This window comes from Syngnathus scovelli, chromosome 16 (assembly GCF_024217435.2).
Source record: "Syngnathus scovelli strain Florida chromosome 16, RoL_Ssco_1.2, whole genome shotgun sequence".
Taxonomy (NCBI): Eukaryota; Metazoa; Chordata; class Actinopteri; order Syngnathiformes; family Syngnathidae; genus Syngnathus; species Syngnathus scovelli.
In genome coordinates, this window is record NC_090862.1 from 3334799 (window position 1) to 3347446 (window position 12648).

Consider the following 12648-nt stretch of genomic DNA (forward strand, 5'->3'; position numbering starts at 1 on the left):
TTTCTAATGTGAATAAATCATTTACATTTATAGCCAGCCCAACCACTGTCTGCTGAATATTTGTGAGGAACATTTGAGAATATTGGTAGTTGATCAATTCCGAGTGTTTGTAATGTAAATCAACACTTCAAAAAACAAAGACAGAAAAACAAGAGAAGTAGTGCATCTCATATTTTAATGTCAATAAAATGAATAGACTGGTGATGTCATTAGAGCTTTGCATAAATTGTTTGTCCAAACCAATTTAGTCTTAATTCATTGAAATTAAGGGACATTTTTGTAGTTTGGACCTAGCCTGCCATCTGCTGTTGAGTTAGTAACGTGGAGAAAATATTTCACAATGCGTGGATGAATGCAAGTTGAATTTTCATGACAACAAAAAGTGAGATTTCTTACATCTTAACAGAATTTGATGCAAGAGATTTTGAAGTCTCCTGTGATCCTGACATAGTTGATGACCGCCATGTCAACACGGTTAGGAAACTGGATTTGATGTCCATCAGGAAGATCTAGTTCAAACATCTCACCAGTGATCTTCAACACAATCTGTAAAAGAAAAAAATCTGAACAAGTTAACCCATCGCATGAAAACTTTTTTAAATACATCCTGGCAAATTTGCTGAAACGTTCCTGCCATGACATCAGAGCCCACCTTAACATGTGTGCCTCTTTGTAGGGGGTTGTGTGTCTCCCTTTTCTCATCGCCCCAGCAACCAGCAATCTTTGAGTTGCACACAATAACTGCTCCATCAGTGTCGTCATGGAATCGCGGGTTGAAATGCAAAGCCAGGTCTTCTGAATCATGACCGAGGTCAATCTGGAATCTGAGTGGATTTGAAATGACAAATAACTTCTGAGTGATGTTGATTAGACAATTTAGTAAACACATTATTGTGGCTTTGACCTTTGAGCATCATGCAAAATTTCTCCTTTTATCTTCAGCTGAGCACCAACTTCTAGGTTAGCATCGTTTACTTCAAGTTTCTAAAAAACAAGAGTGAGATAGTTTCAACAAGATAAAATATATTGAAAGTAAAAGAATGCAGGATGAAAAATAAAAACCTCACCATGCTCATTCTGGGTTTTGGTTAAGCCTCTTAGGTACTGAGAACTGACGACTCCCTTGCAACACAAAAATGTAGCTGTGAGGTCTCACTTCTGTTCATGCACATGCGCAACGAGACCAAACAATGATTAAGTTATTCTAATCAGTCAGGGTTCTCAAAGTAAATATAGTATATCATTACTCGAGATTAGAAATTAGGTCAAACAAACACCAAAAAGCACTCAATACTCATGTGAACTTAACCAGCCCACTAAATGTTCTACAGTTCCAGTTGATATGGGCCAAAATTAGGGTTTGTAACCATTGTCATGTTATTCTTTCAATGCTTTACCGCCCTCTAGTGGTGACAAAGATGTAACACTAAAAGTCGTGCGCTTCTTGACACCGTTTTAATAATTTACCGTCAATTTTGCATGATACGTTCAAACAGTAATTATATAAAATTTCTTTAATCCAGTATTGTTGATGAATATGTTTTAATTCATTGATAAATTATGACGCAGAAGAAACAGGAATTTTATGACTGACTTCCTCTACACGCCGGAAATGACGTCAGTAAGTAAACAGAGGTGCTGTCATTGGGACACAAAATATTACCAACAAAACGGAACAATTTAATAAACGCCGCTTTGACATTTATGCATAGCAAGGCATGGTCCAGGAACTGACGTAGATTCCGCTGAAGGTTTGTCGTTTGACTGAGAAAACGAAATGTTGTGCCGCACGACTACTCGCTAGCAGCTTATTAGCCACGGTTAGCAATGGACTTGGCTACGTCATCTGATTTCTTAATGGTTATTAAATCCTGCATGCATATTTATGCTCTTAATTTTTAGACAACCACTTGTCAGCTGTGGCGATCCACTTGCTGCAGTGTCTTCTCTTTTATAACCGGGATTTAATTCTAATTAATCATTAGCAAGCTGCAAAAGGATATTTGTGTTTTAAAATGAGCTTATCTGAGTTTTAATACTTTTTCAACCATTTCTTTTCATCAACAGTTTTTTCAAGGACAGCTGTGAGACTGCTATGTTCTCAGACATGGACTTTGAATTAGAGGAGGATAAATTGTGAGTTCACCATCTTTTGTATATTCATATTCAATAAATTACACATTAATGCACAATCTTCCTGCTTATACTTTGTTCCAAGGTTTTGTGTCAACTTCCTCGGCTTTCAAACTAATTATTTTACATGCTGCACTTTAACAGTATTTAATTTTCTCTACCAGAGGGATACCAACAGTACCAGGGACTGTGTGTCTGAAAAAAGATGCAAATAATCTTATCGGGATCAGCATCGGTGGTGGGGCGCAATATTGTCCTTGTCTCTACATCGTTCAGGTCGGTGCAGTTCAATAAGACTCATAATTCATTGCAATGTGATTTTTTTTTTTTTTTTTAAATACAAAAACATTAGTGTGTACTGGTACCTTCTCCGAAATGTTTCCTCTGGCTTCTCAGGTGTTTGACAACACACCGGCAGCTCTGGAAGGGATGCTTGCAGCGGGGGATGAAATCACTGGCGTCAATGGCAAAACGGTGAAGGGAAAGACAAAAGTGGAAGTGGCCAAGATGATTCAAGCTGTGGAGGTACATGCCATTGACATATATGTCACAATAGATTACATACGGTACAATGATTATATGTCAAATGAGGTATAAGAGATTACTTACAATTCTGAGTCCACAAAGCGAGAACAGAACTCAGAGTGACTTCAGAGAAGATGGACTTGACTGGTTTGCTATGCAGTGTGCCTCATCCCAATATGTGCAGAGTTGCTGTGTTGTTTTTGCCATCCATTGTTGGTGCGCGGGGGAATTTCATGACTTCCTGCAAGCTGGGATAAAGATGGCTTTAGTGGGTGAAATAAAGGATTACCATATCCCAGTTGTGGCCCGTTCCAATACGAATATTTCTGCTTATTTTTAGAATCATAAACAATTGCAGGAGAGCCCAGTGGTAGACATTTTTTTTTCTAAACACAACCATTTCTTTTCAATCATATTCATCATGCTGATGCCACAATTTATATAACTAATTTATTTTATTATCTGATTTGTCAGGGTGAGGCAATAATCCACTATAACAAATTGCAAGCAGACCCAAAACAGGGAAAATCTCTGGATATAGGTTTGTGACACACTTTGTTTCATTTCGAAATCTGATTCATATCTTAACTAAAAGCACACATTTGATTATTTCAGTTCTGAAAAAAGTCAAACATCGGCTGGTGGAGAACATGAGCTCCGGCACTGCAGATGCTCTTGGCCTGAGTCGAGCAATTTTATGCAACGGTAAGACATTAAACTCGACTTTAAATGTTGTTTTAAGCAATTAATTTGTTAAACATTGCTTTCATATTTAATTTGCAGATGGACTTGTTAAAAGACTGGAAGAACTGGAGAAAACAGCAGAACTTTACAAAGGTCAAACATTTTGAAGTTATATTTGCTCCAATAGTGTTTTAAATCCTTTTTGCTTTCCTCCAGGTCTGATGGAGCACACCAAGCGACTCCTCAGAGCCTTTTTTGAGCTTTCACAAACCCACAGAGGTAAAAACCGCAATGGAAAATGATCCAGTTGAGCATTTGAATCATCTAACGCATTGATTCCTTCAACTCGCAGCGTTCGGAGATGTTTTTTCCGTCATCGGCGTGCGAGAGCCGCAAGCGGCGGCCAGCGAAGCGTTTGTTAAATTTGCTGACGCTCACCGCAGCATCGAGAAGTACGGCATTCAATTGCTGAAGACGATCAAGCCTGTGAGTTTTTTGCATCTGGTCTTTAAGTCCTATTCATTGCTGTAACAACGAGTTATGTGCGGTGCAGATGCTTCACGATTTGAACACCTACCTTCACAAGGCCATACCAGACACAAAGCTCACGATCCGCAAGTACCTGGATGTCAAGTTTGAATATTTGGTAAGTTGATTGCATTCTAGCTAAAGTCGTTCGTGGTCAATTGACAAATATTTTTGTCTTGCAGTCTTACTGCTTGAAGGTGAAGGAAATGGATGATGAAGAATACACCAGCATTGTAAGTCGTCGTTCCAGTTTAAAATCAGAAACCGAGAAATTCTTTGGTCAACGTTCTTTCCAACAGGCAATGGGAGAACCGCTGTATCGCGTATGCACCGGGAACTACGAATATCGTTTGGTGCTGCGTTGCCGGCAGGAGGCTCGTGCACGTTTCGCCAAGATGAGAAAAGACGTCCTGGAGAAGATAGAACTTTTGGATCAGAAACATGGTTTGTTGCAGTTTTTTGTCTCATATTAACTTCTATCATGTAATATTCTTACAAGTCACAATGGTCCTTAAGCAAGGCAGCTTACAGAGTGTCTGCTCATCAGTTTTACAAATTTGTAAGAATGTTAGTGACGTGCCCCATTAACTGTCTTCACTAAACATCTATTGTGCTCCACTTGATCACATTACCATTGGTTTCGCTTATCTTGAGGACAACGGTTTTGTCTGACCTCGTCAGTTAGTCAAACAGAAACTATGCCCCCGACCCAAAAATGTACTCAACAGTTGAAACTGTCCCTCCTGTCTTTGTCTGGTCTAGTCCAAGACATAGTTTTCCAGCTCCAGCGCTTCGTGTCAGGTATGTCGCGCTACTACGACGAGTGCTACGCCGTGCTGAAGGAGGCCGACGTGTTCCCCATTGAGGTGGACCTCTCCCGCACAACCATTAACTACACCAGCCAGTCATTGACCTACACTGATGAGGAGGAGGTGGATTGTGCGGGAGGAGCGGAGGAGGGCGTCCAGGCAGAGAACGGAAGCGAGAAACTCATCGATGATGAATGAATGAATGTTTGGTGTTATGGTGGACATGAAGAAGTCAGTCCGTGCTATTGACCTAATTATTTGCAGAAGGGAGAATAGAAGCGGGTCAAGACTAGCTATTGTTCTAGTACTTTCTATTTTCTTTTAATGTTATTGTTTTTTTTAAAATACTTTGTTCTCTGCCCATCACTTTGTTGCTGAATTAGTTTGACACAATTTGAATGTTCTAGAAGTGTTGTAGGATTCGTTTAATTTGAGTTGTGCCTTCTTATTTAATTATGTGTCGGGTCTGTACTCTGGGTCAGTGATGTTTCCTCGTGATTGTTACCTTTTTTTATTTCCTACCAAGTTGGACTAACAGATGTGGTGCCATAGCTGTTTCACCTCTCCGTTTTTGTTTTGTAACATTTTCTTGGCCCATTTTAAACTGCTCGACAAGGGATCCTTGCAAAGCTTCACAACCAAAGTCCGTCTGTTACCGTGGTAAAACTCGAAACACTATTTGTAAATATGAATGTTAAAGGGAAATATTGCTACATTTTAACTTTTGCTGTTATATTTATTCTTTTGAACCTGCTGCCAAATACACTAATTCTATGGAAATAATATATTGCTTAGGTCATCTCGTGTAAACCAGAAATATGATTTGCATTGATGTTTTATTTTTTTTGCATTAGCTATTGTGCTTTGGAATAAACTAATTTTTCTGGAATTTTCATTTTGGTGAGTGGCCTTTTATCCAATAAGATATAATGCATTAAATCAGTCGCCCCAGTGGCCTAATGGATAAGGCACTGGCCTCCTAAGCCAGGGATTGTGGGTTCGAGTCCCATCTGGGGTGGACGTCAAAATTTTCAAATAAGCAATATTGTCTAGTACAAGCAAATATTTCACCGCCATCATACATAGCAGTACTTCCATGAACAAGACGCTAAAATGACTCATCCTCCAATCACGAGATCCACATGTAATTCTTTCTTTTACCACTAGGCGTCTCCTTGCTATCCACATTTAGGTCTACCAGTCCTGCCTTACTTAACCGTTCCCACTTCTTCCTCGCTCCTCCTCAGTGGCAGCTGGCTGTTTTCTGTAATGCCCACCGCTTGACTTTGTGGAACTATGTTTTTAAATAGTTTGTGTGTTTTTCTGTTACTCGATGCGGTGTTGACTAGCTACTCTGCAGCCGGGGGTAAGTAGGTCATACTTTGAACTTTGTGCGTCAAATAACTCATGTACAGGTATTTGAGTAAACCGTATGTGTACGTGTTGTAACCAGTTAGTTGCAGGCTTTTAAAACTACAAATAGGCTACTTAAAAATACACACATACGATTTGTAAGTTTAAATGAAGATTGTTCAAATTATTCCTTTTAGTTTCAGCTCTCATGACTTGACATCATTCTGCATACTGTTGCATGGCTTTTTTTTTTTTGTGTGTCTCATCCAGATTTCACAAAAGCTACAGTGTACTGGGACGTCCAACAAAAGGCGGTCTTGCTGAAAGATGGGGTCTTAGATACAAATGGGGACGCATATGGCTTCTTCAATGACACCTTGTCCAGTACAGGCTGGAGCGTTCTTGAGATCCGAGCTGGATACGGAGAAACGTCAGAGGCTGACGAGGTCACCTTTTTCCTGGCGGGGTACCTAGAGGGCTTTCTCACTGCGCAGTAAGTACGGAATGACCCTGCGTTCCTACATATTATCGTTCCTTGAAATCCAACTTGTTGATTGTCTTTGTCCTTTGTGAGACCAGGAGCTTTAAAAAGATCACTTTCGAGTCGGATATTTTGAAATGAACTAAAATCCCTCGTCAGACTTTGACTGGTTTCTTGTCCAGACAGATGATAGATCACTACACTAACATATACCCTCGGCTCATCCATGATCCCGATATCCTGGGCCGGGTCCAGAACTTCATGAAGTGAGTCTTTAGTAATATCTACTGAACCACAATATCCTTTCAGATGTACTGTTAGTCATGTGACTTTTGAGTAATGGGTGTTGTCTTAAAGCTGTGAACATCATGTGACTCTGTTTGGTCTTCAAGGCAGCAGGACTCTTGGACCAGACTACAAGTGAAAACGAACAAGGATTCGGATCCTCTGTGGAGACATGCAGGCTTCGTTGTGGCCCAGGTGGACGGCCTGCAAGCTGGAGTTGCGGAATGGGCCAAGAGACAAGGGAAAAAGGTGTTCTGGTTTTTGCAGTGGACCATCACACATTCAAATCCAAGTGGGACTTATTGGCGACTTCTTTGCCAACTATAAAGGAAGTAGAAATGCTGATCTGAATAAAAATAGACAAGTCCTTGCTTACAGTTTTGGGGAAGTTTATCCTTTACTTTGTTGAACTCTGTTTTCTAAAAGCTGACTATCTGCTGTCATCCCCACAGCCACTGTCCCTGTTTGCTGTTCAGTTCCTGAACGCTGTCGGAGACCTGCTGGATCTGATCCCGGCCTTGGTCCGCACCCCTACTAAACCGGCACACTTAAAACTTCCGGGGATGGGACACTGCTCGGCTCTCATAAAGGTCAGGAACCAATTGGGATGAAGCATCTAAATCTTAGAAAATGTTTTTGGGGGGGTCCACAAGGAAGCCATAGTTCTGGGAGTAAAATCAGGTATAGGGCAAGCCTACTCCACACAGAATCTTGACTTTTGAAATCTTCAATCCCTCTTATCAGATGCTCCCAGGCTTTGAGAACCTCCTCTTTGCTCACTCCAGCTGGTACACATACGCAGCCACCATGCGGATCTACAAACATTGGGATTTCCACATTGCTGACCCCAACACAGCCACTGGCAAACTATCCTTCAGCAGCTACCCTGGTAGGCATGAGGAATTCTCAAGTACCCTTGAGAGAATCACTGTCAAAACAGCCAAGATGAAGTTGCTTATCATTCACCGTGACAGGTCTGAATGCCTTTCTCAGGATTTCTGGTGTCCCTGGATGACTTCTACCTCTTGGGAAGTGGTCTCATGATGACCCAGACCACCAACAATGTCTTCAACACATCCCTCTTTAACTTTGTCACCCCCAAAAGCCTGCTGGCCTGGCAGAGGGTTCGACTTGCTCACAGTTTGGCTCATACAGGAGAGGAGTGGGCCAAAATCTTCTCTCAGTACAACTCCGGTGAGTGGACAAAGCATGACACATGGAAACCAAACCTTAACGGGTCGAGAAACTGGATGAATGGTTGGATATACCTGGACTCTCGTCAAATTGTTGCAGGTACATATAACAACCAGTACATGGTGTTAGACCGAAGCAAAGTGAAACTGGGCCACAGTATTCGTGATGGTGCTCTGACTGTGGTGGAGCAGATTCCTGGGCTGGTGGAGCACTCTGACCAGACACAAGCACTGCGCAGAGGTAAGAACAGTCCAGCTTGACTCTTTATTTTCAGTTTGGCATTTGTAGTCTTGATCTGCTTTTGTTTACCACGACAGGGTACTGGCCGTCCTACAACGTCCCTTTCCACCAGAACATCTACAGCTTGAGTGGGTATGAGCTGATGCAGCAGGAATATGGAGAAGACTTCTCTTATGACCTCTGCTCAAGAGCGAAGATCTTCCGCCGAGACCAAGCTAATGTCAAGGACCTGAACTCTTTAAAGTACATCATGAGATTCAATGGTGGGTAGAAGAGCCAGGAAGAAAATATGCAGACCTGATGGCCCTTGTGTCCTAGAGTCTTCCCCAGCTACACATGTTGCTTCTGGTCCATTAGGATGTCTGAGAGGATGAAGGTAGAACTCAAGTTCACAAACGTGATCTTGTTTAGTGTCCCGGGAGTCCAGATGTCAAAGAACTTGACTACAGATGTCGGCACCATAGGATTGTAGTCTTTAAGTCTCGTAATGCGTGGCTTCTTGGGAACAGGAAACGTAGTGGGGGTCTTGAAGCAGACATGTCTCCAGTGAAGGTCTGCACAAGGACCGGTTTGTTCGCACTAAAACTTAATGTTCAAAATCTTCTCCAGCAGCCGCAGAGCTGTTTGAAGAGTCTCTCTGAACACACAAGCTTAGCATTTCTCACCTTTCTTCTAAACCGGTATTTTGACTCCTCTGTTTTCCTTATTTGACTGGAATTCTGTCTTTTTTTTTGTCAGACTACAAGAATGACCCATATTCTAAAGGTAACCCTTGCAAGTCCATTTGTTGTCGTAACGACCTGAAGACCGAAGAGCCTTCACCGAGCGGATGCTATGACACTAAGGTAGGTCTCATTGCATGCTTCTAGATGATCATCAGCTCATTTTTCCGTATTGTGGTTTATTTAGGTCACAGATTTCCAAATGGCGGGCGAGTTCAGTGCAGAAGCAGTGAACGGGCCGACGACACAAGGTGGACTCCCGCCGTTCGTGTGGGATAATTTCAGCGACATCAGCCACCAGGGTCTGCCACAGTACTACAATTTCACCTTTGTCACTATGAAGCCCCGCCTCTTCCACCCTTAACTATACAAGTAAGGAAACCTGGTCCTTTTAAAAGGCATTTTAAATAAATGTGCCAAATAGTAATTATGACTATGATTTTTTTAAAGAGGATACAACTTAATGCAATGATTGTTATTAAATAAAATGATAACTTTTCTTATGGAGACACAACCTGCACCTTGTTTCTGTTTCCTAACACGTACAGTGAGTTTTCTTTTGAGTGATTTAAGTTTTCCTCCTTTACTTCAATGTGTCTCACACACATGCAAATATGTCTCAGGGTGAAGTTAAGTCTGGATATTTTATGCCTTTAATTTTTTGCATCTGTAAGACTCAGTCTAAGCCTTGCATGTGCTCAATCATTGTTGTTTTCATAATGGATGATACCATCCGTGATCCCACGATCAACTCTCAGGGCTTTGCTGCAATTATTAAATCAATTTCTCAGCATGTTTCAGGGTTATGAAATTTAAAATACCACTGTCAGCTTTAGCTATGAAGCAGTGATGCACATTTATGGCATTTGATGAATAAAGTTTTAAAGTTGTTTGCTGTCCTGTCTTATTTTTCACTACATAAATGACTTACTGTACCGCAACGATTTCTACTTTTAATTGAATGTATTAATGCTTACATGTGAGAGATTGACACGTTGAAGTGGAAACGTTTTATATATCCTTTGTATGAAATAATGTCAACTTCATGCGACATCTACCAGATCTACTGTCTACTGTTTAATTTACAATGTATGCTATGTTCTCGTAAAATAGTGAGCCGTTTGGCCCTAGGGACCCATGTACGTAATTTACCCCTTCCTGTGAAAAGGAGGAACTGAAACGTCTGCAAGGCACTCTGTTTTATTTTCATATAAAAGTAGTTGCCTCCTATGAGGTCTCACAGCTTTTCTTTTCTCATTTGTAAAAAAACACTCCTATTGCAGCTATGACCAAGAATTGTCCTCCTGGCAAAAAATGGGACAACGTTGTGAACGATTGTATAAGTTTAAAGGTGTTGGAAACCAGACCTGAACCTCCAACAGGTGAGAAACACAGAGCCAAGTTATGTGCCTCTTACGTTCCTATCATACCGTTGCCTCTAATATTCGTCCTAAAACAACTCAAAAACGATATTGAACTGTGATTTTTGTTTTTTAGCATTTACTAACATTCTGTTTTGTATTCCCCATAGAGGTGACTCCAGTTTTCGTTCAAAGCACATCAGCCCCACCAATTTCTCTGATTCCAGTTCTGTGGATTGTGCTGGTTTTGGTCATTCTAGGGTCCATCATGGCTTTGGCCCTCTGGTTCATCATATACAGACGGCAGAGCAGACCCAGAACCTCAGGTACATGCGGAACTCGATAGTTGTGATACAATGGAAACTTCCAGATTGTTCATTAATAAATTTAAATTTGCTATTCCAATAACAGTAATCACACACTGATGGTATCAGAGACAAGGTCTTAAAATTTCACATGCTTAAGTTTTAACATGGCTGCTTTACATTGGACACTTACTTGGCTTGTAGACAGGTCAGTAAACTCACCAAGTCACCTGCCAAAAGTCTTCACTGACTCCCAAATCCAATTCCACTCTGTTATCTATTCATCACAGTAATAAAAAGTACTATCAACACACAGAAGGATAAAAGCTAGAGCTAGTTAGCATTAACGGCCATGCGATGGCCAGCTAATGCTATCAATTAGCTCCTGATTAGCACATTCGGCTAACTCACCACGATGTGTTGAAAAGTGGTTAAAACTTCGGCACACAGTCTCCAACAATGTTCCCGCTGATATACGAGTCTTTACTGACATGTATTTTAATATTTTAATGCGTTTTAATCATTTAATTAGGGTTTAATGTATTCGGCGGGTTTTTGATGTAGCGGCTCTCAATCAAGTCTTTTTGATGGGTGTGGTCTCATTTCTGACTGGTCTTGTCAATTTCTCAATATATACGAGATTGGGCTAATAGGTAAGTCTCATTTCTTCTTAAGCGCACTTCTAATGTCTTTTACATGTCTGTGAAAGCCAAATAAAATTAAAATAAAATACATAAGTATAATATTGGCAGTATTTGTATCATTTAGTTAAACTATAAAAAAATTAACCAATTTTTTAATGTATTTTTAATACATATCAAATGTTTTTTCTAGGGAAGAAAATTGCCATTAACTTTGTACAATTGAAAAAAAACTATATTGGGATGTAAAGGCCTTTCTTTAAAATTACTTTTCATTATTTTTTGGCCAAAATTTTATACTAGTAGTGCCAAGAATTGAGTACTTTTGTATTTCATTGCATATATTTTCTGTTATGTTGAGCTTGCAAATTTGTATGATCAGGGTACAGTAGTCTCAGGGGTATTCGGAAGGAAGTGGGCGAGCGGGTGTAAGGTGTGACGCTTATGCTCGTTGGGAGAAACTGTGGTTTCTGTTCTTCTCTCGGGCATCCTATGGGTTGGCCCCACTCTCATGTCATGACAAAGAAACTCGGTGAAGGGTTGGTTATTATGTAAATTAGTTGACATTTTTTCATTTCACATTTGATGGGTTTCTAGACCCACCAGAAACCCATCAAGCAATTAAAATGTATATTGTATATGAAATTACTTGAAGCATATTCACTCAAGCTTATTTGTTTTCATTTATTTCATTGCAGAAGAAGTGGAGTCTGCACCTGAGCATCCCCAAAAAATAGAGCCGCCCATTGAAAGTCACTTGTCCCCTTCAGCATCACCAGCCTTTTCAGCCTGTGCCCACCTTTACCACCAGGGACCCCACAACACCTCAAAATGGGATGACGACTTCGTCACTTGCAGGGGGACCTCAAAATGTCAGAAGGGAACGAGCAGAGTGGAAACAGACCATGCTGAGGAGATTGGAGTGCTGCTACTTTGCAATGCCATGAGAGAGCACCGACTTCCACTTCCTGCCACAGAACTTGGTGGCACGGCATTGGTTACAACCAAAACTGTGTAGATTCTATTTCAACTTTCTTTCTCGGCGGGATTCTGTTGCAATCGCATTAACTACCTCAGTAGGCATCCAGAAATTGACCACTTCTGTTAGTGGCATCTTTAAACATGACATGTTTAAGTGCCCAACAACTCTGCCTAGCAACAGCATGGATACGCTGCTTAACCCGGTTGATGAATTCAGTTTAATTTGCGACATTTAAAAATAAAACCCAACAGATTTTCGTCATCTCTGCAATTTATAACATTGCAAATAGATCACATTGAATGTTTGGTGCCTTATTAATTTTTGAGATAGAAAAATATCACAAAGAGGTCACCAGTGTATAACAAAAGTGCACTTAAGCCTTCTTTGTGTTTTTGCAGTTTTAGG

The 12648-nt window shown here is 40.7% G+C and overlaps 3 protein-coding genes and 1 non-coding gene across 5 annotated transcripts; 3 read left to right on the plus strand and 1 right to left on the minus strand.

Moving 5' to 3' along the window:
* Window positions 1–158: 158 nt before the first annotated feature.
* On the minus strand, window positions 159–2640 carry LOC125984190 (galectin-1-like). The gene is made up of 5 exons (XM_049746147.1): window positions 2499–2640; window positions 1068–1122; window positions 905–984; window positions 653–824; window positions 159–546 (listed from the first exon to the last, which is right to left on the minus strand). The coding sequence occupies exons 2-5, from the start codon at window positions 1074–1076 to the stop codon at window positions 400–402; spliced, it is 408 nt and encodes a 135-aa protein (XP_049602104.1). The 5' UTR covers window positions 1077–1122; window positions 2499–2640; the 3' UTR covers window positions 159–399.
* Window positions 1592–5574, plus strand: pick1 (protein interacting with prkca 1). 2 transcript variants are annotated; one of them, XM_049746090.2, is made up of 13 exons: window positions 1592–1621; window positions 2068–2136; window positions 2298–2409; window positions 2530–2658; window positions 3133–3199; window positions 3274–3363; window positions 3442–3495; window positions 3559–3621; window positions 3695–3828; window positions 3896–3988; window positions 4053–4103; window positions 4170–4314; window positions 4633–5574. In XM_049746090.2, the coding sequence occupies exons 2-13, from the start codon at window positions 2096–2098 to the stop codon at window positions 4875–4877; spliced, it is 1224 nt and encodes a 407-aa protein (XP_049602047.1). In that variant the 5' UTR covers window positions 1592–1621; window positions 2068–2095; the 3' UTR covers window positions 4878–5574. The 2 variants fall into 2 exon arrangements, with proteins under 2 accessions (XP_049602047.1, XP_049602046.1); XM_049746089.1 differs by having other exon boundaries at window positions 1603–1751.
* Window positions 5575–5624: 50 nt separating this feature from the next.
* On the plus strand, window positions 5625–5697 carry trnar-ccu (transfer RNA arginine (anticodon CCU)). Its single transcript has one exon. It is a non-coding gene; the product is annotated as a tRNA-Arg (tRNA).
* A 184-nt stretch (window positions 5698–5881) lies between these two features.
* Window positions 5882–9844, plus strand: plbd1a (phospholipase B domain containing 1a). The gene is made up of 11 exons (XM_049746055.1): window positions 5882–6045; window positions 6303–6525; window positions 6696–6779; window positions 6906–7047; window positions 7251–7388; window positions 7543–7687; window positions 7792–7992; window positions 8092–8232; window positions 8310–8495; window positions 8971–9077; window positions 9142–9844. The coding sequence occupies exons 1-11, from the start codon at window positions 5976–5978 to the stop codon at window positions 9316–9318; spliced, it is 1614 nt and encodes a 537-aa protein (XP_049602012.1). The 5' UTR covers window positions 5882–5975; the 3' UTR covers window positions 9319–9844.
* Window positions 9845–12648: the final 2804 nt, after the last annotated feature.